Genomic DNA, 27,734 nt, shown 5'->3' with positions numbered 1-27,734 from the left:
GGGAGTTCAAGGCCTACGTTTCCAGTGCCTACCTTCGATGTGAATCATGCCTGTGGAGACGCTTTAGGCTACCCAACGCCACTTCTGGCATTAGTTACGCCTACAGTGGCATCAGGTGTCGTATAGCGCCTCCCAGAAGAGGTGGTGGAGACAGAGACTGTGTCTGAATTCATGAGGGCATGGGATAGGCACGTGGGATCTCTCGGAGAGAGAAACAGCTAATGGTTACTGTGGATGGGCAGACTGGATGGACCATTTGTCCTTTATCTGCCATAGAAACATAGAAGATGACGGTAGAAAAGGGCCCCTGCCCATCAAGTCTGCCCACTCTGCTTACCCACCCCTGTCTATGCCCTAATGACCCGATTTCCTTATCTTGACCCTTGTAGGGATCCCACATGGGTATCCCATTTATTCTTAAAGTCTGGCACGCTGTCTGCCTCGATCACCTGCCATCATGTTTCTATAACCATAAAGCTCTATGACCTCACAATGCAGGTGTAAAGAGCCTTAGCCAATAGAGAGAGGAGATGCAAATATTAAGTGCCTTAGCCAATAGGGAGAGGAGGAGATAATGGTTACTGCGGATGGGCAGACTAGATGGGCCATTTGGCCTTTATCTGCCAACATGCTTCTATGTTCCATAGATGCAATTCTGGTGCCCTTTTTTTTTGGGGGGGGAAGGGGGGAGACTTATGATGCTGTTTATATAATATGGGTCTTATTACACCATAAGGTTCCTGTCTCTGCTCTGTGATTTCGCGGTTATATCTGCTCTATTTACGTTAAAAACCTATCTTCTGTGACTTCCTGCTCTACAATGGCTTTTGTGAAAAAATCTAGCCAAGGTCAAATGTGGTTCATTTGCATCCCTTGGTACTTCTGTCTTTGAATGCCCAACGGTCTTTCAGACTCGAGAATTTTTCAGACGTACAAACTTTCTTTTCCATCTTTAAAAGGAATAAAGTCTGCTCGGTGGGAGCCATTCTGGTCCACTTTAACTCCCAGGGCACGAAGCCATCTGTTAAATGTATGATCTTTCTGAGTTGTGTCACACTGGAGCTGGATTGTACACTTCCCCCTCTGTATTCGTGGGGGTTAGGGGCAGAGCCAGCCCGCGAATATTAAAAAACCGTGAATAATATTCGGGCCGGTACTGCCCCTAACCCCCGCTTCCCCCGGCTATTTTAAGCCCTGAAAGCCCCCCCCCCCCCCCCTTAAGCCTTACCTGGTGGTATAGTGGGTTTTCAGGCAGGAGCAATCTTGCCACGCTCCTGCCCCGTGCAGATCACTCACAGAAAATGGCTGCCTTGAGCTCCCGTAGTCTCTTGAGTCATTTCCTGTTAGCCATCTGCACAGGGCCGGAGCGTGGGAAGATCGCTCCTGCCCCGAAAACCCGCTAGACCACCAGGTAACGCTTAAGGGGGGGGGCTTACAGCACTTAAAATAGCCTGAAAAATGAAAATGCTTTTTGTTTTAAAACCGCGAATAAGCGAATCCATAGATTCGGAATTCGCGAATATGGAGGGGGAAGTGTAGTTTTGGTTTATGACTGCTTGTTGAGGTTGGGTGGGGGGGAGGGGGATGAATGTGTGGGTCTGGTGGGGTTTACTTGCTGTTGTATACTTTTGTATTATTCTGTGTGGCATTTCTTTTTCTCTGTATTGAAATTTAATAAAACATATTTTGAAAAAAAAAGGAATAAAGTCTGTTGGTAACACCTCCCGGCCCTTTTCATATATTTTTTACAGAGATTTGGAATGAAATCCCTTCCTGCATCAGAACCCTTCTTTCCCTCCCGATTTTTCTTAAATCTATGAAAACGATGCTATTTCAATGGTTCTTGGGTAATAGTTCAGAGAAGTATTAATAGATTTTTTAATAGTCTACTTCTCAGTACAATTTGCATTTATTTACATCTTTGTTAACCGAGTCGAGCTCCTCTTTTAGGAGAAGACACGGTATATAAATCCAAGATCTAGATTAGATTAGATCTCTGTAACTAGGCCCCAAATCATAGCCAACACCACATCAGGCAGTATACGGTTTTAACATCACATTTATTCAAAGGTTATTTGCAAAAACATTACCAGGTGCATTAAAAAAAAAAAAACATTAAAAAATTGAACACAGCTTTTGAGTGACTGAAAAATCTCAATCCAAGATGAAGAAGCAACAAGGGTAGTCATTCACACAAATACAGTCGCAGGCCACCAGGTACCCATGCTAAAATCAAGCACAAAAAATAAACTTATGAGAGCCTTTAACCAAATCGGATTAAAATAAAATCCAGATTGCTTTATTTTAACACTCTGGGCACTGCATTATTAAATCTTTTGGGAAACCCCTGTGCCCCTTCAAATGTACTGCATCTGGACAATGTTTTTAACATATTCTGCTTTTAATAACGCGACAGGCACTTCTAGTCCCTGAATGAATTCTGCATATCCAGATGTAGCTGGGAATGGTGGGATCTCACTGCCACAGCTTCACAGCAGACTAAAAGGCACTTAGGGACATCCACCTGGATTCTCATTGGGAAAATCAGATAGATGTGTGTGTTTATTCTGGGCTGCTACAGATCTGTTCTGCAAGTTAAGTTACTACATTGGTTTTAAATGATCCTGAATGCATGCAGATTGAATACACTGAAAAGAACACTTCAAAAACAATGGTGGAAGAATCAAAGTCCTCCCTACAGGACAGGATGCTGAAAATATTGGCATGCAGTAACCCCTAGGGTGGATGGTCTAGCAGCAATATGTGGCCTCCAGGCTCTCTAAAAGTTCAAGGCAGTACAGTTCTGTTACACCCTTAGGTCCGGATTCTGTATAGGACACCCCCGTCTCAGAAGCCACCTAAGCGGCTTTTGAGAATCACACACGGGCGTCCTATATAAAATCGCGTCTGGGCCTAACCACTACGATTCTCTAACTGGCATCCATATCACAGGCGCCGCTTAGAGAATCCGCGTTGCCGCTGACCTGATCGTGGCAAGGGAATCTCCCTGCCGCAATCAGCTCAGTGGCCGCAGCAGGAAACCCGTATCACCCGCTAAGTAGACCAGCGGGATGGATGCCCACTCCCTCCTGCCGGAACCCCCAAACCTCCCACCCCCTCCTGCCATGGACATTCGTGGTGGTGGGGGGGGGCTTCAGGCAGGAGGGAGTAGGCCTCCCCCCCCACAGACAGGGAGACAGACAGGTTCCCTGCCACGGCCATTAAACTGATCGCGGCAGAGAGATTCCCTTGCCACGATCAGCTCAGTGGCCGCGTCTATTTGTAACCTACATTTCAGATGCCTATCGCAATCCTAGGGCCACCTAAGATCGCCTAAGGCCATTTCCGGGCGAGCCCACGCCTACGTGTCTCCCTAGGCTCACGAAGACACCTACAATGTAGGCAGCCTGCGTCGGGGTATTTTTTTTTTTTTTAATGTGGGTCTCGATTGGCTTGTTAGACAACAGTAGGATGCCTACTGCTGGCTACAATCAGGACACCGTTTATAGAATTTGCCCCTTAGAGTTCAATGAACAAAGGCACATGGAGGCAAAAACATTAAACTCCCACAGATTTAAATGCCCGAATCAAAGCCCTGAACAAAAGGCCAGTTCTGCAGAATACCTCACCCCCTGGTTTAATGGTGAAATCAAGCGTATAAAGCTTCCTTGTGGGGGATCTAGAAGGCAAAATTTCATTAGGACTCCAGCTGCTTAAAATCCAGAATATAAAACCACACAGAAAGGGGACATTTAAATGGATACAGGATTTGTGGTTCCACAGTCGCACCTTTAGGACAACATATCAAACTGTGACGTCCCTTCTAAACAAGTAAAGAGCAAAGACAGACAGAAGAATTATGGAAATGAAAAATAAGGCTTTACATAGGAAGTTAAATATACAGACACTATTACTACAGCTATAAACTTCATTCCTATAAAAATACTTTCAAATGGTGTTCGTTTTCCTTTTTTGAACACTAAAAGGCTAAATTTTAACCGAAGAAACAAGCTGCTACTAAAAACATGAACAGCAGCAATCAGCAAAGGCCAATTAGAGATGCAATTACCATATTTGGCTTCCAGGAAATGACAAAAAAGCAGTTCTCAATAAGGTAACCATACACTGTAGCTCCACCTCCAATGTTCCTGATTGGATGATAGCTACCAGAGGTTTGCTGACATAATTAAGGGAGGGACATAAAAATAAGACACCAATGTGCGATTGGTTAAGGGGTTTACTCCGGTGCCTGGTTGAGACTATATTTACTGAAGTGCCAAGCAGTGGCAGGAACGTCCATGGAATCATCCCTTGTACCACTTAAGTAAGTGATAACCATACCAGTGGGTCAAGCAAAGATCAACTGGCACAGCTACTCATAAGGCAGGATAGGCAGCAGAACCTCCCGTCATCTGCTTTAGCTGAAGTCTCTGTTCTTGAGCATGATGGGGGCCACCAGAGTCCAGAGGTATAGCAGAAGCCCTGTCCAACTGGAAACGATCTTTACCCAGACTGCAGACCAGGCACTGTTCATCGCCTGGTAATTAGCATCAGGCCTATAACAAAGCAGAACGAGGTTAATTAGAAAAGACAGCAATAAGGTTGTGGGGTCAGGTTCAAGAGGCCTTTTGGAAGGTTTATTGCATTTACAAATACTCTTGAAAGTTCTTCTGTTGGCTTCCTCGGCAAAGACGTAGAAATATGCAGAGAATTGAAAAGCAACTCAAGGTGATCTAATACCGCCGTGTAACGTAATTGCTTTAATCAGCGCAGTAATTGGCCATGCTGTTAAAAACCAATTATAAAGTCGTTAAAAGGTAGGTGCCAGAATCGCATCCAAGCATGGCAGCCAAGGTCAAAGTAGGCATGGTTGGGGGGCAGAGATGACCTTAAGCTCTGCTATGCGCAATTTTCCATCAGACTTAGGCACCAGTAATGAAGGCCTTTAAAACTCTGGCCTACGTTACTGGCGCCTAAGGTTTTTGGTAGCCACGATTGTGTTATTGGCGCCTGTGCAAGACTGACACGCAGCCGGCACCGTTTTTGAAGGCACTGGCCGATGTGGGTGCCCTTTACAGGCCAAGAGGCCCTCTTGAAACAGGACACAACACATGGGCAACTCCGGCCCTCAATCCAATCGGGTTTTCAGGATTTCCCCAATGAATATGCATTGAACGCAGTGCATGCAAATAGATCTCATGCATATTCATTGGGGAAATCCTGAAAACCCGAAAACCCGATTGGACAGGACTGGAGTTGCCCATGTCTGCACTAGGCATTCAAATTTAAAATACGTTCGGCAGTTGACAGGCAGCCACTGTACATTCTTCAGAATGGGATTAATATGATCAAAGAATCCTGCTGTATTTTTGCACTAGCTACAATCTAGTCTCTCAGCCTGTGAGAGAGCTTCAGCGGAAAGAGACTACAGTACTCCCCCGATATTCCAGGAACCCCCGCGAATCTCAAAAAAACCGCAAATACGGTTTTTCATGGGGGAGCCAGAAGGGGGCAGCGGGAGAGGGCAGTAGGAGAGCAGCCGGAGTGCTGCGAATGCAGGAACCCACTCGTGGTCCGCTCCGACTGCCTCTTCCTGCACGAAGTCGGGCCTTATCCAATCAGGAGCCGGATGTCAAAGCAGCTCCTGATTGGATAAGGCCCGACTTCGTGCAGGAAGAGGCAGTCGGAGTGTACCGCGAATGATTTCCTACACTCGCGGTGCTCCGGCTGCTCTCTCCTGCCTCTCCCGCTGCCCTCTCCTTGTCGGCGGTTCGCGGTCTGAAAATACCGCGAATGACCGGGACCACGAACCGCCGACCACGAACGATCAGGGGAACACTGTATTCCTTTCCTCCCAAATATCAGCACTGGAAATGTCACCTTTGCATCCAACACAGCAGCAACAAGTTTTTAGGGGCTGTGGAAATGGGATCCACATGGTCTTGAAAGTTCACACCTATCACCAACTGCAGACAGTGGCATATAGTAAGGAGGGGGGGGGTGTTTGAACCGCCCCTTGCACCATATTTATGAGGGCGCTGGCACCTCTTCTACTCTCCACCCCTCATACTTCTAACTCTTCGCCAACGGGAGCTGCTGCTCTCCCTCTGTCATCACTTCCTGGTTGTGGTACCAGGAAGTGATGTCAGAAGAACAGAGGCTGATGCAGACAGCAGGTTGGAGATGCTGCTCGCACCGGTGATCAGTAAGAGGTATGGGGGAGTGAAGATGGAAGGTGCTTGCATAGTGGAGGTGGGTGGGTAGGGGCTGAGGCACCATCGCCCCAGGTGCTTTCTATCCTCGCTACATCACTGACTGTAGATAAACCATACTACTGCTACTATCCATTCAGTTGTTTCTGACCCTTGGATACTCTGTAGGCCAGTCCTCACCATGCTTCCCTGTTTTCCATGACTTCTATCAATTGCTTGATGTTAATTCTCGTGTCATTCTTGATGGTATCCAGCCAACAGGCCTTTGGTCTCTCCTGTTTACTTTTACCACTGACCATTCCGAGTAGCACCTCCTTTTCTAGCGAATTCGCCCTCATCACATGAACAAAATAGGTCAGTTTCTGTCAAGTAATCTTGCCTTGCAGGGACAACTATGGGTTTTTTTATGATTAAGAACATCTTTGTTGGTGATCCTAGCTGTCCATGGGATTCATAGAAGTCTTCTCCAACACCACAGCTCAAAAGCATCAATTTTTCTTCTATCTGCTTTCGTGAGTGTCCATTTTTCACAGCCATATGTTGTGATTGGAAACACATAGGTAGTGATCAGTCTTTGTTTGATGGTAATTGAGACATCCCTGCACTTCCATATTTGGTCCATGCTCACCAAGGCTATACACTCCAGTGCTAATCAACGCTTGATCTCCGCTGTCGAACCACTATTGTGATTAACCACGGAAACTGAAGCTGTCAACCACTTCTATTTCTTCATTGTTGATCTTTATGTGGATTTTGGTGGTGGTAGTCATAATTTTGGTCTTCTTGATGTTCAGGTAAAGTCCCATCTTCTCGCTTTCATCTTTCAGCTTTTTTTTTCTTTCTCTTCCTATATTTTAAGTTCTTGTAAACCGTGCCGAGCTCCACAACATCCGTGGAGATGATGCGGTACATAAACTTGGTTTAGTTTAGTTTAGTTTAGGATCAACTTCTTGAGGTCCTTCTCACTCTCTGCCACCAGGGTAGTATCATCTACGTATCTCAGATTGCTGATGGTTCTTCTGTCTATTTTCACTCCAACACTCCAGCTTCCTCATGATTACTTCTGCAGAAAGGTTGAAAAGAAAAAGAGGAGGATGCATCCTTGCCTTGTACCTTTTTTGAACTTGAACCATTCTGTATCTCCATACCTGGTTCGCACTGTAGCCTCTTGATTGTAGTAGAGCAATCTGATTAACATGGTCAAAATAAAAGGGTCAAAGTCCTCAAGGAATCCACATGGTGCTTCTTCACCAAGATCATTTCAGGCTTTGTGGTTCTGTCTTAGTAGTGGGGGATGGGTTTTTTTGGGGGGGAGTAAACTATACTAAAATATTTATCTTCCTCCAATATGCTCTCAAAGGCTTACCAAACTTGTTTTCTATATTTTTTTTTTTTTTATTATTTTAGCTTATCTATTTTTATAATGGTGTTATTTGGTACCACCACAAAAAGTGAAAAGATTTATTATTGCAGATAACACAATTCCAAGTGAAACTAATGTTTTCCATGCTTCACCAAACCACCCCTGCCAGATTACCTCCTTTTACGAAACTGTGATAGCAGTTTCTAGCTCAGGGAGCCGCTCAATGATTTCCTATGAGCATTGGGAGCAGTGCAGACCATTCAGTGCGGCTCCCCGCGCTAAGAAATTGCTATCGCAGTTTCGTAAAAGAGGGGGTAAATGTTTGATGTGAGTTGAGCCCAGAAATTATTTGTGGATGTGGGAGGGGTGGACATATTGTATGCAACCCTAATTTATTTCTTCAATTAGCAGGATAACCACTAAGGTACAAAATTTGCATTTTTTTTTTTTGAGGGGGAGGGGGCTTTGTCTTCCAGACAGCAACAGAAGAGACAAAGCAGCTTGGAGGTTGGTGGCTCTGGGTTATGAATAGGGAAGGAGAGGGGGCAGAACATGTGTGTGAGCAATCATTGCATGTCTGCCCAGACTGGCTGTTGCTAAGTATTCACTGATGACTTCAGACAAACTCTATTCTGTAATGTGGAGGGGGGGGGGGGGGGCGGCTGGAAGACTTTTAGAGCAAAGCTGGAAGTTGGTTTTTTTTGTACTCTGAAGTGTGAACATGGTCGCTCTCCCCCTTCCCTTTCCTAAGCTCTTCCCCTCCTCCACAAATCATCCTATCCCCCCCTTTCCTACAGGAGGATCATTTTCAACTCATTCATTTCAGGAGAGATTCTGCAGAGGGTTTATTTGTTTTTAAACCTGTGAACTCTTGCCTAACTTTCAAGAGAAAATTCAGGTGCCACCTCTCAACTATCCAGCTGCTTTTGCTGGAAGGACCCCCCCCCACACACACACACACACAAATCCCCACGTGTAGTTTGGAAGATGCATTGAACAGAAGCAAAAAAAAAACAACCCAAAAAAACCTAAATGCCTCATGGAAAGGGAGGGCAGTTTTCAGGTCGCCCCAAATCAGTGTTTGCTATTGGAAATTAGGGAGGCGCATTTGTTTGAAACCACCATTGCCCATGCTTTTAAGTAGAGAATGACACGGTGACAAAATTCATCACCGTTCCCGTCCCCGCGGATAACCGCGGGAAACCATCTTCATGTCATTCTTTAAGGAGAGAGGGAAGAATCAGAGTATGAATGGCCACAACCACTGACCCGCAAGCTTTGCTTTGAAGAATGCTGGTGTCGAAGGACCGAGGTTGAAACAGACACTACAGAATGACAGTCTCTGGTATCCAGAGCAGATATTGTGATGTCATAATGCCTGATTCCACCAGTGCCTAAGAGCCAATCACATCAGTGATGTCACAATGGCTTCATTATCCTTGGCTCACATAAGAATCAGAGTATGAATGGCCACAACCACTGACCCACAAGCTTTGCTTTGAAGAATGCTGGTGTAGAAGGACTGAGGTTGAAATAGACACTAGAAAATGACATGGGATTATTTCCCGCGGTTATCCGCGGGGACGGTGATGAATTTTGTCACCATGTCATTCTCTACTTTTAAGCCAAAATGCCAAGAAAAGTCTGAAATTTAATTCCTACCCCCAACCCATCATTAGGACTCCTCATTGACGACAGTGCCCCCGGTTGAAATGAAAATTACATAAATGACACAGGAAATAAAAACAAAACAAACACACGCATTTTTTTTGCCTGCACAGTTCTTTTGGAAAATTGTAACGCACAAGGCTTGCTGCGACCTTGCTGACTTGCTTAAGTCTCTTCGACAGGGAGGATGGAAGGTCTATATTTAAGTTGCCTTAAGATCACATTTGAAAGGGTGAGTCAGCACCTTCCTTCGCTCTCTCCGATGGCCAGTGTAGAGTTCGGAACAACATCTTCTGTGCTCCAGGCAGCACAGCACAAACTCATCGTACACTGGTAGTACCTCCAATGGAAACACGTCAAAGAAACTGTAGATTCTTCCCTAAAATATCTATATCAGAAAAACCTCCATTCCTACCCGATACTATTTCTCAACCTAAATACAAACTCAAAATATAAAACCACAACACACACGGGCAAGGGCATGAAGCACTTATCCTGCATGCTCGTTCCTTTCTAGCATCTTGTATAGGGTTCAGTTGAGGACACTGCCTCGCCTCGGAAAGATGAAGCCTATGGATGCGGTGTACCATCTCTCCTCTCTGGTTCACAATCTTCAGCTGTTACCTTGGAAACCCCATTCACACCACTATTGGAACAAGAACAAAAAAAAAAAAAAAAAAGTCTGCTCGGAACTGTCAGCGGGTCCATCAGAATGCTTCATGAGAACGGAGCATACAGCTGGGACAGCGTTATTGCGCCTAATGATAGAATCTGATTAGCTTTCACAGCAGCCATTCGTAGGTGTCAAACTCTTTCAGGCAGATTATTAAATATATTGCGGGAGATCAGTTACCAATCGGGGGGACGAGGGCCTCAATGGGTCATGGGAGATTGGCAAAGAGGCTTTCTTCTGTTAGCAAAAACTCTGCTCCCGAAGCATTCAGAATGTGTATTAATCGAGCGCAAGCTGCACAAAAGAAGCATCCTCTCGTCATCTCTTGAGTAAATCTGTGCCGAGTTACTCCAAGGTCCACGGAGCCCAGCAGTGGCCGGTCCAGGCCACGAGTACCCAGCAGATCTTAGAAAACTGATCCGTTTCTCATTTTGATTTCCAGGAATGAACAAATTAATAAAACTTGATGCGCTTTTCTCCAGAACTTGAATGAACCTTTTTTGCATCCCGCTATGTTAGTTACAGTTAATAATTGTGGCATATCAAATAAAGTAACAAGAATGTTAAACAAAAAAAAAAAAAAAAAGGGATAAAAATTATAAAATCAAGAACAGGGTAAATTGACCATAACAAAACAGGCATAATTTGTATAAGAAAAAGGGAGGGAAAGATTTACAATATATTAGAGGGAAGGACAAAAAGGAAAACAAGCAACGGAAAAGGGGAAAATATCTGTATTAGCAAGAAAAAAAAAAATGGTTTGTTTCAAATGCCATTTTAAAGTAACGAGTCTTTACTTGAGACCTAAAATTTTTAAAGATTTTTCAGCCCTTAGATATAAAGTAAGAGAATTCCACAGGGCAGGGGCCATTCCCGAAAAACTGGAATCCCGGTGAATGTCCAAAAATATCTGCCTGAAAGACGACACAGTCAGCAAAAGTGTTAACATAAGAACATAAGAAGTTGCCTCCACTGGGTCAGACCAGAGGTCCATCGCGCCCAGCGGTCCGCTCCCGCGGCGGCCCATCTGGCCTATGACCTGTGAAGTGGTCCCTGACTATTCCTATAACCTACCTCTACTTCTATCTGTACCCCTCAATCCCCTTATCCTTTAGGAACCTTTCTAAACCTTCCTTGAACCCCTGTAGCGTGCTCTGGCCTATCACATCCTCCGGAAGCGCATTCCATGTGTCCACCACCCTCTGGGTAAAAAAGAACTTCCTAGCGTTTGTTCTAAACCTGTCCCCTTTCAATTTCTCCGAGTGCCCCCTTGTGGTTCCCCACAGTCTGAAGAATCTTTCCCTGTCTACCTTCTCTATGCCCTTCAGGATCTTGAAGGTTTCTATCATGTCTCCTCTAAGTCTCTGCTTTTCCAGGGAGAATAGCCCCAGCTTTTCCAACCTGTCAGCGTATGAGAAGTTTTCCATACCTTTTATCAGCTTTGTCGCTCTTCTCTGGACTCCCTCAAGTACTGCCATGTCCTTCTTGAGGTACGGCGACCAGTACTGGACACAGTACTCCAGATGTGGGCGCACCATTGCACGATATAGCGACATGATGACTTCCTTCGTCCTGGTCGTGATACCCTTTTTAATGATACCCAACATTCTGTTCGCTTTCTTTGAGGCTGTCGCACACTGTGCTGATGCTTTCAATGTTGAGTCCACTATCACCCCCAGGTCTCTTTCAAGGTTGCTTACCCCTAGCAATGATCCTCCCATTTTGTAGCTGAACATCGGTTTCTTTTTCCCTACATGCATGACCTTGCATTTCTCTATGTTAAAGCTCATTTGCCACTTTTTTGCCCACTCTTCCAGCCTCGTTAGGTCCCTTTGCAGGTCTTCGCAGTCTTCCGCGGTTCTAACCCTGCTGCAGAGTTTGGTGTCATCCGCAAATTTAATAACCTCACATTTTGTTCCCGCCTCCAGGTCGTTAATAAATATATTGAACAGGAGCGGTCCCAGCACCGACCCCTGTGGAACTCCACTCGTAACCCATTGCCAGTCTGAGTAATGGCCCTTTACTCCAACCCTCTGTTTCCTGCCTGCCAGCCAGTGTTTGATCCATTTGAGGTGAATATGAGATCAAATGACTAGCCAGGAATAAGGGAAGACCTGACGACCGGATCTAGAAACAAAGTACGTTATATACTTAAAAGGAATTCTATAAGCAATTGGAAGCATATGTTCTGATTTGAATAAAAGGGAAATATGATCATATTTGGATCAACAGTAAAACAACTGAAGAGCGGTATTTTGCACAAGCTGAAGTCGACGGAGTTGATATTGTGGAAGACCGATTGAAAGTAGGGTTTCCAGACGTCCGGCACTTTGTCCGGGATTCGAAAAGCTGCGTCAGGCAGGGAGGAAGTCCGCACAGACACGACCGCCTCGCAATGATGTCACGCGTGCGTGCGTGTGGCATCATCACGTAGCGTCCGTGCAGGTGAGGATTTTCTCTCTGCCCGACAAAAGCAGGCAGTGGGGGGGGGGGGGGGGGGGGGAGGACTAGGGCAGACTTGGGGGCGGGGCTAGGCATAACTAGGCGGGCCTGGGGGCGGGGCTAGGGCTCCAGATTTTCCGAAAGGAAAATCTGGCAGCCCTAATTAAAAGTGAGTTACAATAGTCAAATTTAGAGAAGACCAAAGAACGTAAGAGAATTCGAAGTGAAGTATGATTTAGAAACTTCTACAATTGATTTCCAGACTGCTGTTTAGAGGTCCTTTTTTTGTTGTTGTTGACAGATTAGATGACAGATGACAGTTCACAGTTCCACCACATTCATGATTTTATGAATCCAGTCGACGTCACTAAGCTGAAGGGCCTTAACCCCATTTAACCTCTATTCATCATTGTTCATTATCTTTTGTCATTGTCGCCATTCTCTGAAACTCTTCTAGTTCCCCTATATCCTTTTTGAGATGGCGTGACCAGAAAAACATAAATACTCATCGTGTGATCACATAAGAAATTTACTTCAATCTACGAAAACTTTTCAGTTGTCTACAAGCCACAGTTGCCTCAAAAAGCTTAATTCAATGCTTTAATTAAATGGAGGAAAAAGACTAAGGGCTAGATTCACTAACCTCATGGATATGATCCGATCCGTGAGGTTGCTGGCCGCTCGATTCGCGACGCGCCCTCACGCAAATGGGGGTGATCAGAGTCACGGCCCCAACCGACCACACGGATCACTGAAGAGCGATCCTGACGCATGCGCAGCCCATCTTCTTTGCCTGTAGATGGGTCTGCGCATGCTTACAGAGCTTGAAACTTTTTTACTTCACGAGCCCGTGGTTTTAACCCGCAGGTTAAAACCACGGGCTTGCACTGCGGGGAAGGGCAGGAGAGCAGGGTGGCAGAGAGCAGGGTTTTTGCACAAGGGAGATGTTTTATTTCAGGGCTGGGATTTCAGGGCAGCAGAGAGCAGGAAAGTCAAAAATGCCCTCTTCTCCCCAAAGCAGTGGCAAAATCACTTCCAAGAACACCAGCAATCTCATCACCAAATCTCCATCGCCACCATTATTTATCGACACCTTTGCCTGAAGATAAGCAGAATAGTTTGACGAGCCATCCTTGAAAAGAAAAACCTTCTCTTTTGGGTGGTTTCTTTTGCTTTTCCCTCAAAATATGTCTCCATATCAAACCATACAAATCAGAAAGTACACAAAATAGCCTCTCTAATCCATGGCTCAGAAATAGAGAATGTCACGGGGCCAAATTTTTCCCAGTCCCTGCAAGAACTCAATTTCCCTGTCCCGTTCCCGTGAGTTTTGTTGTTGTCCCTGTCCCTCCCCCATTTCTGTAAGATCTGCCTTGAACACTTATGATTTTAAAAGCGTTTGAGGCTTGTGTAGATGAGGACAGAGCTTGCAGGAATGGGGCAAGGACAGGAAAAGAACTTGCCAGGATGGGATGGGAAAATGAGTTCCCGTGTGGACGGGGAAAAATTTGTCCTGTGTCATTCTCTATTCAGAAAGTTACACCCAGTCCCTTAGGTCAATCCCCAAAATCTGCGTATACTAGCATAACAGCACAATCTACCCACCCCCCTGCGAGACAATAAACACTTGTGAGTGACCACCCAATGTGTTCTGTAGAGTGCCCCTCTCTCCTCCACACCAATCCCCCCCCCTCCCTGCCAATCCAAGGAAAGGTGGTTTGGATAGGGTTGAACATTCATTGGAAACATGAGGAATAATATGCACCATGTTGCAGCCAAGGGTGGGCCGGAGCCCACCCAAAATTTCTCTTTCAATGTGGCTGGCGGGTATTCTCAAGCTCTCCCAGCTAAAGACCTCCTCTCTGCGGAAGGAACTGACATGTCGGGCGGCTGCTGGCACTGTTCCTAGCTGCAGACCATTCTCTCCGCCGCGCATGCTGTTTCACACATGCACAAAACTTAGCATATGTGCAAGGAGGCTGGAAGCTGTGGCTCTAGGACAGCACCGGCGGCCCCCCTACAAGTCAATTCTTTCGGTAGGGAGGAGGTCCTTGGCTGGCGGGGGCTTGGGAATCCCTGCTAGTACAGGTATGCCGTTTACCCTGCGGGGTGCTGGGAACAGAAATTAAAATTTGGATTTGCTTTAGTTGGGAGGGGGCGGAGCCAGAGATGAAATTTTTTTACTGACCCACTTTGCTCTCGAGCCCACCCTAAATCAGCTGCCTGGCTACGCTACTGGGGTGCACTATTGCCAACATTTGCCCCCCAATTTTTTTTTTTTTTTTAAAGTAGAATAAAATGAAAAATATTCTATGAATGACGGGGAAAAAAAATTGGCCTGCACACCCCTAGTTTCTCAATAGTGGTGGGACTAGCTTTTGACGTCTCTCTTATGCAGCCAAGTTTTACTCTGGCTGTTAAGTTTTGATTTGGTTTTATGCAGTCCGATTTGTTCATTCCTCCCTTTCACACTTTGGTTAATCTTTTTTAACTTTGCAACCCACCAAGGGCAAGTTTTCTTCAGAGTGGTGAAATCCTGAAAACCCAACTGGATTCTGGCCCTCGAGGACCAGAGTTGCCCACCCCTGGGCTAGATTCCCTAAGCAAACCGATCGTGCAACGATCGGTTCGCGAGCCCTTTGCGACCCGATTTCCCTCCGATCCGATTTGCTAGCCTCTCCTCTGATCCAATCCCGATCCCGTGCATCCGACTGGCTGGCCGATCATAAAACTAGCAACTGGTGAGGACCAGTCGTTTGTGCTAAAAACCTGCTCTCTGCCCCGATTCTCTTGCTCTGGCTGCCCTGCTCTCAGCTCTCTGCCCCGACTCTCCTGCCCTTCCCCGCAGTGTGAGCGCGTGGTTTTAACCCACGGGTTTAAAGCAGGTTAAAACCACGGGCTCGTGAAGTTAAAAAAAATAGTTTATAAAAGAAAAAAAAAAAAAAAAAAACAGGCAAAAAGGACCACCAGCGCATGCGCAGACCATCTACAGCGATCCCGTGCGGTTGGTGGGGGGGAGTGTGCCAACGATTGTCCCCATTTGCATTCAGGCCTTTAGTGAATTTGTCGGCCTGCATGCAATCGGGCACGGAAAGCAGGTTAATGAATCTAGCCTACGTACTTTTCAATTTCTATAGTTGGGGCTTCGCTAGGGCTCCATGAGGTCTGTTCCTTACAAACAAGTTCAAGTTCAAGTTCAGGTTTATCAAGTTTCAAGTTTATTATTTATTTGTTTAATCGCCTTTTCAATATTCAAGGCGATTTACACATTAATAAAGTTACAAAATAAAATAATTTTAAAATAATTAAAAACTCACAAGACTAGACGATAACTGAACAAACTGGAAACAAAAGGAAGGTAGGGGAAGAAGTTACAATGTAATTGAGTAAAGTGGGGAACCAAATAAGGAAAACACAGAAAGGATGGGATAAAAATAGTTGAATATGTGAAGAAAAGAGAAATAGAAACAAATGTAGTTGGATGATATTAAAAAGATAACTATAAATCAGATAACAAATGCATCGTTAAATAAAAAAGTTTTCAGTTTGATTTTAAATTTTTCTAGATTAAGTTCTTCACGTAAATAGATGGGAAGAGAATTCCAAGTTTGGGGAGCCGTTACTGAGAAAATATACTGACGGCGCGTATTTATTATTTTTAACGATGGAATCATTAATAAGTGCTGTTGATCTGATCTTTATTTTGATTAATCGCCTATATAAAGCTTTCTAGGCGATGTACAATAAAATACAAGTTAAAAGAAAACAAAACATAATATCACATTAGTATTACAAAACATCCGAAACATAATCACAAATAATTATTAATTAATTAAATAAAATAGAGAAAATTTCTCTTTACCTAACAATTAACAAAAACATAAGACATAACAGGAGGAAAGGGTTACAATATTTCTCTTAATAAAGGGAAAGAACAAATGGAAGGGAAAGACAATATATAAAATAAAAAAAAATAAAAAAAAATAAAAAAGGGAGAAAGGAAAGGAAATTAATCGTTAAAAGCATCGTTAAATAAAAAAGTTTTCAATAATTTTTTAAAAGAAATAAGATCTTTTTCCTTTCTGATAAAAAGAGGAAGGGTGTTCCACAGTTGGGGAGCTAGTACAGAGAACATATCATTTCTCCTAGTTCCAACAATTTTTAGTGAAGGGACCAATAATAAGTCTTGCTGGGAAGATCGAAGGAGTCGAGTTGTACAATAAGGGGTTATCATTCTAGATATGAATAATGGCGTATTGAACAATAATACCTTGTAAACTAAGAAAGCTATTTTAAATGTTATCCGATGATTAATAGGTAGCCAATGCGACTTGATAAGAAGAGGGGTAACATGATCATATTTTTTTCCTTTGTGTATGAGTTTTATTGCAGTATTACAGTAGATCTCACACCTATGCCCGACTGATTCAGCGCCACTCAGAAAATTAACTCTTGAAACCTCGCTTCCAAAAGGACAGCCTTAAAAAGAGCTCAATATATTTTAAAAAATAGTTAAAGAGAACAGCAACAACTTAAGGGAAAGAAACATTTTGGCCAGCAGAAGCCCAACCGTGTAACGTACTCACTTGTACCAGTGTGTAAGAGTCATCATGATATAGAGGGACGCGAGTAGCAGGCAGAAATGGAAGAACGTATAGCTATAGGACACTCCGTCCTCTTCATTGTCATAGGCTCGATGAACGCCATCCTCTCGGCTGCTCTCCCCGCCACCAAGCATGGCTGGGTTTTCTTCTGTCTGCATCAGTTTGTTCACCTGAGTGTTGTTTGAGGACCGAATACTGGGGAAGAGAGGTTAAGTCACATTAGTAGTCAAACAATGAAGACAACACTAGAACACGATGGGGTCAATTACCATGCCATTTAAGCTATTGGGCTGCATGCGGCAGAGGCGGCAGAACAGGGGGGGGGGAAGGGACATGGCGCCCCTATAAACTGGTGGAAGTTATACGACGTATAGCTTCCTGTGCAGTGTGCTCACCTCCTCCTGCATAGGATCGCCGACACCACGGCAAGACTGCCCCCCCCCAGGTCCAGGATCCTCTTTCGCTGCCGCCGCTGCTGGGCCTCCACCGTTGCTACGGTTACTACGGGATTTCTCTTCAGTTCCCTCCAGCCCAATTAAAGGTCAGTTAGTACTATTATTATGGGGGCGGGGTCTTGGGCGGAGCTTGGGCGGGGTCTAGGCAGAACTTGGGCGGGGTCTTGGGCAGAGCTATTGGGCCCCGCCCCCCCCAAAGAAAAAAAACGTGTTCCGCTGCCTATGGTGCGTGGATTTTTGGTTAGATGCCACTAGGTGACTGAAATTAGGGCGCCTAAATAGGATCCACTTTATAGAACCTGACTTTCAGTGTACCCCGTCTGCAAGCGCGTGCTAAGCTTGAGTAAAACACCCCTTAAACTCAGAATCTACTGCATCTCTTTGCAAGCATGGTCCCGAGCTAGCTCCCCCAATCCCAGTTCGGCCAATAAGCTAGTTTCATAATTATCCTGACATTCAAGTTGCTATATAAGCCATGTAAAAGCAAGACGGGGTGACAAAAGTATTCTTTGCTCTACCACTCCCTCTTTTATGCATTCTAAAAATTTATCCACACTCTGCTTCTTTATTAAAATCTGATCGTACTTTGGGCAGCTCGTTCCAAACCGTAATCCGCCTACAAGACACAGCTCCCCAATACTTCCAGCACAGCGGATTGCAAACTGTGTGCTGCCGCGAGATGCCGGTGAGTAGGCGAGGCGCCAGCTGACTACCTCTCACAGCGAGAGGCAAGTCCTGTGGGCAGCCAGTGCTTCTCCTCTTCTCCCAGGGTTAGCAAGCTGAGGGGGCTCTGTTTGGGGTGGGGGGTGTGTCGACGTGATGTCCCGGTGCCCTCCAGCCGCAGCTTCCAAAGCTTTGCGACGCCACTGCTCTAACGCGTACGACTTTGCTCCAGAACTAACCTTTACATTTTGCCAACTTTATAACTTACATAGAAACATAGAAATAGACGGCAGATAAGGGCCCACGGCCCATCTAGTCTGCCCACCTTAATGTCCCTCCCCTACCTTTGCCCTGTGAATAGATCCCATGTGCCGATCCCATTTGGCCTTAAAATCAGGCACGCTGCTGGCCTCAATCACCTGTAGTGGAAGACTATTCCAGCGATCAACCACTCTTTCAGTGAAAAAGAATTTCCTGGTGTCACCTCGTAGTTTCCCGCCCCTGATTTTCAACGGATGCCCACTTTTTTTTTTTTTAACAACCCACCCCCAGCCTCCATACTGATTTTCTATGCGAGCTGGCGCGAATTGCTTCCATCTCCTGCAGCTCCTGTTTGCCCAACTGCCACGGGGTAACAGTAGTGTACAGATCTTTCCTTCTGGCTTTCAAAGCCATTACGGAAAGCGAGGTCCCTCCCAAGCCACACCCGCAAACCCATCTGAAATGCAATATGGTGCGAACGTTAATGATCTCATTGGGAATGCAAGATGCGCTAAAGGTGTTATTTGGTGGTATTTCTTTCCTCAGGGAGTTAAAAGGAAACTTACAAGGTCAAAACACAACAGAGGACAACTCATGAGGAATTTGCTCAGATTCTGTCACACCTGTCTAAAATGCTCGGTCCCAATCAAACCCACTCACCTTATGAAGAGTGTGCAGAGGATGAAAATGACCAGACCCACAATGCTGGGGGCATCCCACCACTGCACCATTTGCCCAGTAGCTGATGTAGTTGTGTTCGACACTATGGCCAGGAGGCTGGGATTACAGTTTTTATCTAAAGATTACAAACACAAGAAATAAAAAATAAGAGTTGCCATACTTGGACAGACCAAACTAAGGCCATCAAGCCCAGAATCCTGTTTCCAACTGTGGCCAACCCAGGTCCCAAGTACCTGACAGAAACCCAAAGAGTAGCAACATTCTAGAGCTGATATTGTGATGTCATAATGCCTCATTCCACCAATGCCTAAGAGCCAACCTCAGCAGTGATGTCACAATGGTTTGATTGTCCTATACTTAGCTCAATAAGAACATAAGAGCTGCCCTACTGGGACAGACTGAAGGTCCATCAAGCCCAGTATCATGTTAGCCTTGCGTATAACCAAATGAAATCTATTTTCACTGATCATGAATATAATTTAAGTAGCGTAAAGATCTAGTACAGGGGTGTCCAACCTTTTGGCTTCCCTGGGCCGCATTGGCCGAAAAAAATGCTTCTGGGGCTACACAAACGCACAAACACTGCAGCAAGACAGAGGAGGGAGTCGGCAAGACGGTAAACACCCAGGGGCAGCAGAGTAAAACACTGCATCGCCCTCGACCAGGGCCGCACAAAATACTTCACTGGGCCGCATGTGGCCCTCAGGCCGCAGGTTGGACACCCCTGGTCTAGTATCTTTCTAAAGTCCCGGAGAAAACCGACCTCTTTTCAATAAAATTCCCATGGGTGAGCTTCAGATTAGAGAATGACACGGTGACAAAATTCATCACCGTTCTCGTCCCCGTGGATAACCGTGGGAAACCATCTTCATGTCATTCTTTAAGAAGAGAGGGAAGAATCAGAGTATGAATGGCCACAACCACTGACCCTCAAGCTTTGCTTTGACGAATGCTGGTGTAGAAGGACTGAGGCTGAAACTACAGAATGACAGTCTCTGGTATCCAGATATTGTGATGTCATAATGCCTCATTCCACCAGTGCCTAAGAGCCAATCACATCAGTGATGTCACAATGGCTTCATTATCCTCGGCTCACATAAGAATCAGAGTACGAATGGCCACAACCAGTGACCCGCAAGCTTTGCTTTGAAGAATGCTGGTGTAGAAGGACTGAGGTTGAAATAGACACTAGAAAATGACAGGGGATTATTTTCCGCGGTTATCCGCGGGGACAGGAACGGTGATGAATTTTGTCACCGTGTCATTCTCTACTTCAGATGTGACCACATTATGTGAATCAGATCACTTGCATATAAAAGCAATAGACTTCAAAACTCACACACAATGACATTTTTTGATCATGCTTCAATAACAAGGTTTTTGAAAGTCCCACACACTCTTGAAAAATAAATTAATATGCCGTACGAATATATTGAAAAAGAGCTTTCATCTTTCATCACAAGAATGGAGCAGGTGGATTGTACCACCATGACAACTATGTAACCTGGCCCTTCCCCCCTCATCTGCTCTCATTTCACTTACTAGGTACACTAGCCAATGCGGTCCACGTGACAAAGAAAGTGTAGAGGGTGATCACCGAAGCCTGCAGCAGTCCCGAGTGAGGTTGGGCATCCTAAAGATAAAAAAAAAAAATGAAAAATGAGGAAATACTGCAAAAATTAACCAAATGCTAGATTCTGCAGAGGCTGAAACTGATGTCCTTTATGGTAACACTAGTGTTTAAGCCCGTTACATTAACGGGTGCTAGAATATATGCCTGTCTGTCTTTCTTTATTTATGTCTCTCTCCCTGCTCCTGTCTCTTTCTTCCTTTCTTTCTGTCTCTCTCCCTCTGCTATTTTTCTCTCTCTCTCCCTGGCACCCTTTGTCTGTCTGTCTTTTTTTTCTGTCTGTCTCTCTGGTCCCCTGTCTGTCTTTATTTCTGTCTGTCTCTCTCCCTGGCCTCCTTTGTCTGTCTGTATTTCTTTCTGTCTCTTCCCCCCCCCCTTTCCTTTGCAGAAGCAGCAGCGGTATTTCCCTTCCCCTCCAGGTCCCTGCTGAAGCAATTCTCTTCTCTTACCAGAGCTGTCTTGCTCCGTTTCAGCCCCTCCCTGCGATCTGGCCTGCTCCGTTCGGCCCCTCCCCCTTCCCTTCCCGTGGGCTGGCCTGCAGCGGCCGAAGATTTTTGTTTTAAGTTTTTAAAAGTGCCGGCGGCGGCTCCTCTCAGCTGCTGATCCTCCTGTGAAGAGCAGCCTGCGATGGTGGCCGGCTTTAGCGAACCTCGCAGGCCGCTCTCCAGCCTCGATAGCATGTTCCCTCTGACGCACGGGATTGCATCAGAGGGAATGTGCTACTGAGTTGGAGAGCGGCCTGCGAGGTTCGCTAAAGCCGGCCACCATCGCAAGCTGCTCTTCACAGGAGAATCAGCAGCGGCGGCGGCGGCGAGTGAGGGCCGAGGTGTGTTCCCTGCCGAGGACGCGGGCAGGGAGAGAGCTTGCCTGGCTTCCATGGTGAGTGAGGGCGGGAGGAGGGGAGTGGCCAGAATGTTCCCTGCCGCCGGATTGGCTGTCACGGATCAGAAATCACAGCGGCAGGGATCACGAAATTTCAAGAGCGCATGAGCGCTCTAGGGTTTTATTATATGAGATGAGTCGGGAGCAAGGCAAGCAGACCTGGAAAGATCTGTACGACACTGACCGCTGGATTCTATATAGGTCAGACAAAACTGGGCGCCCAAATTTGGGTGCGGATCACAGATCTGCAGGCAAACAAATGAGTGAACCATTAATAATTGATGCTAACTGGCGACGATTTAGAGAGTTACGTGCGCAACTGTCCTTTACAATATTGTACAAAATGTACGCCTATATTTTATAGCGCGCAACTCAAAAGTGGTGTGGGCACGCGAAAGGCACGGGCAGATCACGGGGCCTTCCCAGAAGTTAGGCACAATCTTAAAGAACAGTATCGATTGAACGCCAAGTGCTATAACATTGGGCGCCATTATTTATGTCACATTTTGGCTGGCATAAATGCTGGCACCCAAAGTTAGGTGCAAAATGTACACTTATTAATTAAAAAAAAATCTAAACACTATTACATCGAAAGATATAAAAAACGGAAAATGCAGGAAATAACACTAACATAATAATTTTCAACATCAAAAGGCATCAAGTCCCCACAAGTTGTTTCCTGTCCCCACCCCAATCCTGCAAGCTCCATCCTCATCTGCACAAGCCTCAAACAATTTAAAATCAAAAAGTAGCAACATTCTAGAGCTCAGATTGTGATGTCATAATGCCTCATTCCACCAATGCCTAAGCTCCGTCCTCATCTGCACAAGCCTCAAACAATTTAAAATCAAAAAGTAGCAACATTCTAGAGCTCAGATTGTGATGTCATAATGCCTCATTCCACCAATGCCTAAGCTCCATCCTCATCTACACAAGTCTCCAACACTATAAAATCTTAAGTAGCAACATTCTAGAGCTCAGATTGTGATGTCATAATGCCTCATTCCACCAATGCCTAAGCTCCGTCCTCATCTACACAAGCCTCCAACACTATAAAATCTTAAGTGTTCGAGGCTTGTGTGGTCAAGGCAGCGCTTACAGGAATGGGACAAGAACAGCGACAAAACTCGCGGGGACAGGGAAATTGAGTTCCTGCGGGGACTGGGACGAATTTGTTCCCGTGCCATTCTCTAGTCCAGTGGTTTCCAACCCTATCCTGGGGGACCACCAGCCAGTCAGGTTTTCAGGATAGCACTAATGAACATGCCTGGGGCAGATTTGCATGCCTGTCACCTCCATTATATGCAAATCTCTCTCGTGCATATTCATTAGGGCTCTCTCAAAAACCTGACTGACTGGTGGTCCCTCCAGGACAGGGTTGGGAACCATTGCTCTAGTCCACTTGATGGGAAAGCCCTTCAACTCAAAAGCACATTAGAATTTACTGTGAAATTTAGAGATATTTGGGAGAGGTATACTGAATTGGAAAGAGAGGTTCTTTGATAGATTTGAATTGTATATCAGCCCATCCTTACAAATTGGGAATCCAGGTCTCCTGAGGAGGGGGGAGGGGATAAGTAGAGGTGGGATTGTTTTAATTGTCGGGATGATAAGATGTGCTAATTTATTAGTTTACTATTTTGAATGTATTCTATGTTTTGTAGTGAAAATATGGTACTTATTTTAATCATTTTAACAGAAATTAGAATATTAAGAATTTTTTTAAAAAAATTTACAGTGAAAATGATACCTCAACAAAATAAGTAACAGGCTATCAATTTATAAATCCTCAACTTGAGAAATAAGCACTTAAGAATTCAAGAAACTACTTTATCTTTAAGGAAATTTTCCAAATGCAAAGGAACCAAAAGAATATATATTTTGTTTCCTTATGCGTCTAGACATATGAAGCCGCGTTAGGCTTTATTATCACTAGCAATAAAAAGTCTAATGCAGTTTTATAAAAGGGGTGGGGGTTGGGGAGTTAACATTCTATAAGAAAGTACTCTTCACCGAGCACCCTTTATATAATGCGTTTAACGCAGATCCTTCCGGCACATAACTTTGGGCACCATTCACCGAATCATGCCCTTCACAAATGTTATGCGCAGAGCGGGAGAACAGGCAAATCAATTCATCACACTTCCGCAACACTGCCTCTGAAGCTCAGTTAGCTGCGTCTATTGATTTTAAAAAATATATATTTTTGGACCCTCAGTTTTTGTGTTCATTATTTGCCACAGCAGTTGAGAGAGATGCTTTACAGCAGGGGTGTCAAAGTCCCTCCTCGTGGGCCGCAATCCAGTCGGGTTTTCAGGATTTCCCCAATGAATATGCATGAGATCTATTTACATGCACTGCTTTCATTGTATGCTAATAGATCTCATGCATATTCATTGGGGAAATCCTGAAAACCCGACTGGATTGCGGCTCTCGAGGAGGGACTTTGACACCCCTGCTTTACAGCGTAAGCAATACCACACAACTGGATGCCACTGTGGAAGCTCAGGGTCAAAAGAGTGGGGGCTCATTTTCAAAAAAGAAAGACATCCGAAAAGTGGCATAAAGGGGGGGAGATGAACGTTTTTCTTGCCAAACCCTTCCAGTTCGCTATTTTCAAAACTTATTTTCTAGACCGATTTCTATGCTGTTCGTCTGCAGTGCGCATCTACACCTCAAGGGGGCGAAAGAGGTGTGCTTTGGGCAGGACTAGCGTGGACTTACGATTTGGGCATTTTACTGCCGTAATCAAACTTTTCAAAATAGGTCCAGGGCACAATTTGGACGTCTGGGGCTAGACCAGTTCTAATAATGAATAAGTGCCTAACTCCTCCCCCAGGGATCACTGACCCCCTCCCATCTCCCAAAGATATGAATGAAACAGTGCATAACTGTTTGGTAGACAGTATAGTGAACCACTAACTACTACACTTATGGTGGATTATGTGAACCCACTAGACCATTATATAGGTGCCACCTGCAGGCATAAGTGCTTCTGTTGTGGTGTATAGTGGGTGTTGGAGGGCTCACCGTATACTCTATAGGGGTTATAGTGAGATAGGGACCTGGGCTTTTTAGGTGCCCCTAAGGTGCCCCACTGCTCTGCTGGGATGTCTCTGTGGCCAATCTACCCGGATTTGGATATCATATCGAAAACGGCCCTCCTTAGCAGCTAAAAAAACCCTCATGCTATCGAACTTGGGGAAAGCTCTGGAACCCACAAGAATTAGGCTTTCAGAATTAAACTAGCAACCTTGAAACCTTATATGCTCATTTGCCTAAGCTGCAGTTTAAATACGGTTGCAGCACATTTTGTCAATCATCATCAATCTTTGACCTTCAGGGCATCACAAGGCACTAGCCAATGGTAAGAAAGATTTATCTATCACATGATGCGACTGGACCAATTACATTTTCCCTAAGCATTTTATAGCTCTTATAAGCTCCATAAATGGATTTTCCTATTTATTTCATTCATTTTCTATCCCATTTTCCATAAAGAGCTCAGAACGGGTTACAGATTGCAATTTACCATAGTTACATGTTTCTGACACAAGTTTTTATCCTACCTCGATACATACTAGGGATCTAATACCAATACCTGTGGCGTTTGCACTCATCCCTGCTTACCTGGACTTTGGGTAGGATGGATACCACAGACACAATGACACAGAAGATCAGGTTCAGGCTGATGAACACCTTGTTTTCAACGCAGTCATCGGGTTTGGTGTAAAAGATGTACAACACTACCACAGCAGCAATGGAAGCAGCATAGAGAAGGCCTGTGCAGGTCAGGAGGACTGTGGAGACAGACATTTAGGAGCACTGTGATTCATGCATATGCAAATGTGAAAGCATTCTAAACGCTATTTTATAAGGGCGTGTGTAACTGCTTTAGTACACAGACCTACCCATGGACCTATCTCCCGGCTACTTAGTAACTGCGTTTTGACAGCAGCCCTCTGGATTCACACCACTCCTTAAAAAGGCTCATTGGCTACCAGTCATTCATAGAATAACTCATAAACTATGTACAATTATTTTTAAAACATTAGAAAATAAGACTCCAGCATTTTTATTTAGATTACTCATCCCCTATTCACTTCAAAGAATTTTACGATCGAGTGAACGGAATCTTTTGTCAATTCCTTCGCTTAAAATTATTAGTACAAGAAGACAATTTATCTTCTCATGTACAGCACCTCAGACTTGGAATGCGCTTCCCATGTTTTTACGGGAAGAGAAGGTGTTTGGCAAATTTAAAAGCGAGTTAAAAACCTTCTTGTTTAAAGATGCGTTTGCAAAGTAACTATAAATTTTATTTTATTGAGTTATTTTAGTGAATTTTCATTTTTTTTTTTTTTTTTTTTTTTTGCTTTTACTTGTCTACCAACTTCCTTTTGTATTTTCCTTATATGTCCTCTCTTTACTATAAAAATGTATTTCACCCCTCATACCTTCTGTTTATATTATAATGAATTAAGTGTATGTTTTGTTTTTGTTTCCTTAAGAATGTATATTGCTGTACATCGCTTAGAAATTTGATTAAGCGATTCAACAAGCCAATTAATAAACTTGAAACTTGAAACAGGAGCCATTTGAAGGATAAAGAAAGGCGCTACAAAGACCAAGACAATATTTGATTTGTGGAATTACCAAACAGCTCAGTATTGGACACGAACCACCTCAGTTTTATTGCCCTTAAATTCAGCAAAATGTCATTAGCAATGACAAAAAGGATGACATTTGAGGTTTAAAGAACAGAGTATAATATTGATTTTTACTGGGGGTTGGATTCTTTTTGGTATTTTGATTTTCTGGTACAGGTACTCGTCGATTTATGACCTATGCAATTTATGACTGTTCGACTTTACGACAGTTTCCAGCACTCCCAAGTCTCGCTATGCAGCAGCACAACGCAGCGCGAGAGTAAGCCGACATCGACGGCTGGTCGCCTCTTTTCGGTCGCCGTATTCCCGCGCGTCGCTCGGCAGCTAGCGAGAACATTCGCCTAGGCACGAGCTCTGCTAGCCAATGAAAGGAATGAACGGGGAAAGCTGGTCTCGAGCCACCGGCTGGTCCGGGAACGTCTTCTGAAGTTTAGAAGGGGTATGAAGTAGCTTGTTGCGATCACTCCCTTCAGTATTTAAAGGGCGCGTGAGCTGTCGGGTTCGAATCCGATAAACATAATCTAACATAGGCCGACTTACGTCCCCGGTCAACTTACGACCTGTCAGTCAGAACCAATTGCAGTCGTAAGTCAACGAGTACCTGAATTACCACTCTTTTCTATTAAAGATTAGATTATTGTATTATTGTTAAAATTTAATAAATATTAAAAAAGAATAACACAAATACCGAAGGATAAAAATCAAGAATGTGGCTAAGGCTGAAGGTCCATTAACTGATCAAACCTAAATAGCTTTACCCTTGGAGCCACAAACTTGCTCTAAATCAGGGGTGTCCAACCTTTTGGCTTCCCTGGGCCGCATTGGCTGAGTTCAAAGAAGCGTGGGATGAACACAGAAGATTTAGAATCAGAAAATAATATTAAATATTGAACTAAGGCCAGTTACTGGGCAGACTTGCATGGTCTGTGTCTGTGTATGGCCGTTTGGTGGAGGATGGGCAGGGGAGGGCTTCGATGGCTGGGGAGGGCTTCAATGGCTGGGAGGGTGTAGATGAGCAGAGATTTCGGCAGTTGGAACCCAAGCATAGTACCGGGTAAAGCTTTGGATTCTTGCCCAGAAATAGCTAAGAAGAAAAAAAAAAAAAAAAAAAATTTAAATTGAATCAGGTTGGGCAGACTGGATGGACCATTCAGGTCTTTATCTGCCGTCATCTACTATGTTACTATGTTAAAAAATGTTTCTGGGCCTGCACAAATGTGCAAACGCTGCAGCAAGACAGAGGAGGGAGCCAGCAAGACGGTAAGCACCCGGGGGCAGCAGAGGAAAACACTGCATCGCCCTTGACCGGGGCCGCACAAAATACTTCACTGGGCCGCAGGTTGGACACCCCCTGCTCTAAATGTCTTTGGGCCAGGGTGCATCAAGATGCTATTTGCTGTGAGAGATCTGGGTTCAATTTCCAGAAGCAGGTTATTGCTCTTTGAGCCAGAGGGGACTGAAATGACAAACAAGGAGCATTCATGGGACATGAGTGATGGAGAAGGGCGTGAAGAGGAGCACTGCTGCCCC

The 27,734-nt window shown here is 44.8% G+C and overlaps 1 protein-coding gene across 1 annotated transcript in view; it reads right to left on the bottom strand.

The window, feature by feature from the left end:
- Nucleotides 1–3,285: 3,285 nt before the first annotated feature.
- SERINC2 (serine incorporator 2) overlaps nt 3,286–27,734 on the bottom strand; it is a 58,821-nt gene continuing 34,372 nt past the window's right edge. The window contains exons 6-10 of the mRNA XM_033957228.1: nt 25,165–25,334; nt 20,565–20,655; nt 19,002–19,137; nt 16,945–17,157; nt 3,286–4,556 (exon numbers count right to left, since the gene is read on the bottom strand). Coding sequence (XP_033813119.1) covers nt 4,418–4,556; nt 16,945–17,157; nt 19,002–19,137; nt 20,565–20,655; nt 25,165–25,334 — 749 coding nt within the window. The 3' untranslated portion in view covers nt 3,286–4,417. The remainder of the gene's footprint in view (nt 4,557–16,944; nt 17,158–19,001; nt 19,138–20,564; nt 20,656–25,164; nt 25,335–27,734) is intronic.

Source organism: Geotrypetes seraphini, chromosome 8 (assembly GCF_902459505.1).
Source record: "Geotrypetes seraphini chromosome 8, aGeoSer1.1, whole genome shotgun sequence".
NCBI lineage: Eukaryota > Metazoa > Chordata > Amphibia > Gymnophiona > Dermophiidae > Geotrypetes > Geotrypetes seraphini.
Note: the sequence above shows the minus strand (reverse complement) of the source record. Positions and strands in the feature narration are given on the sequence as shown.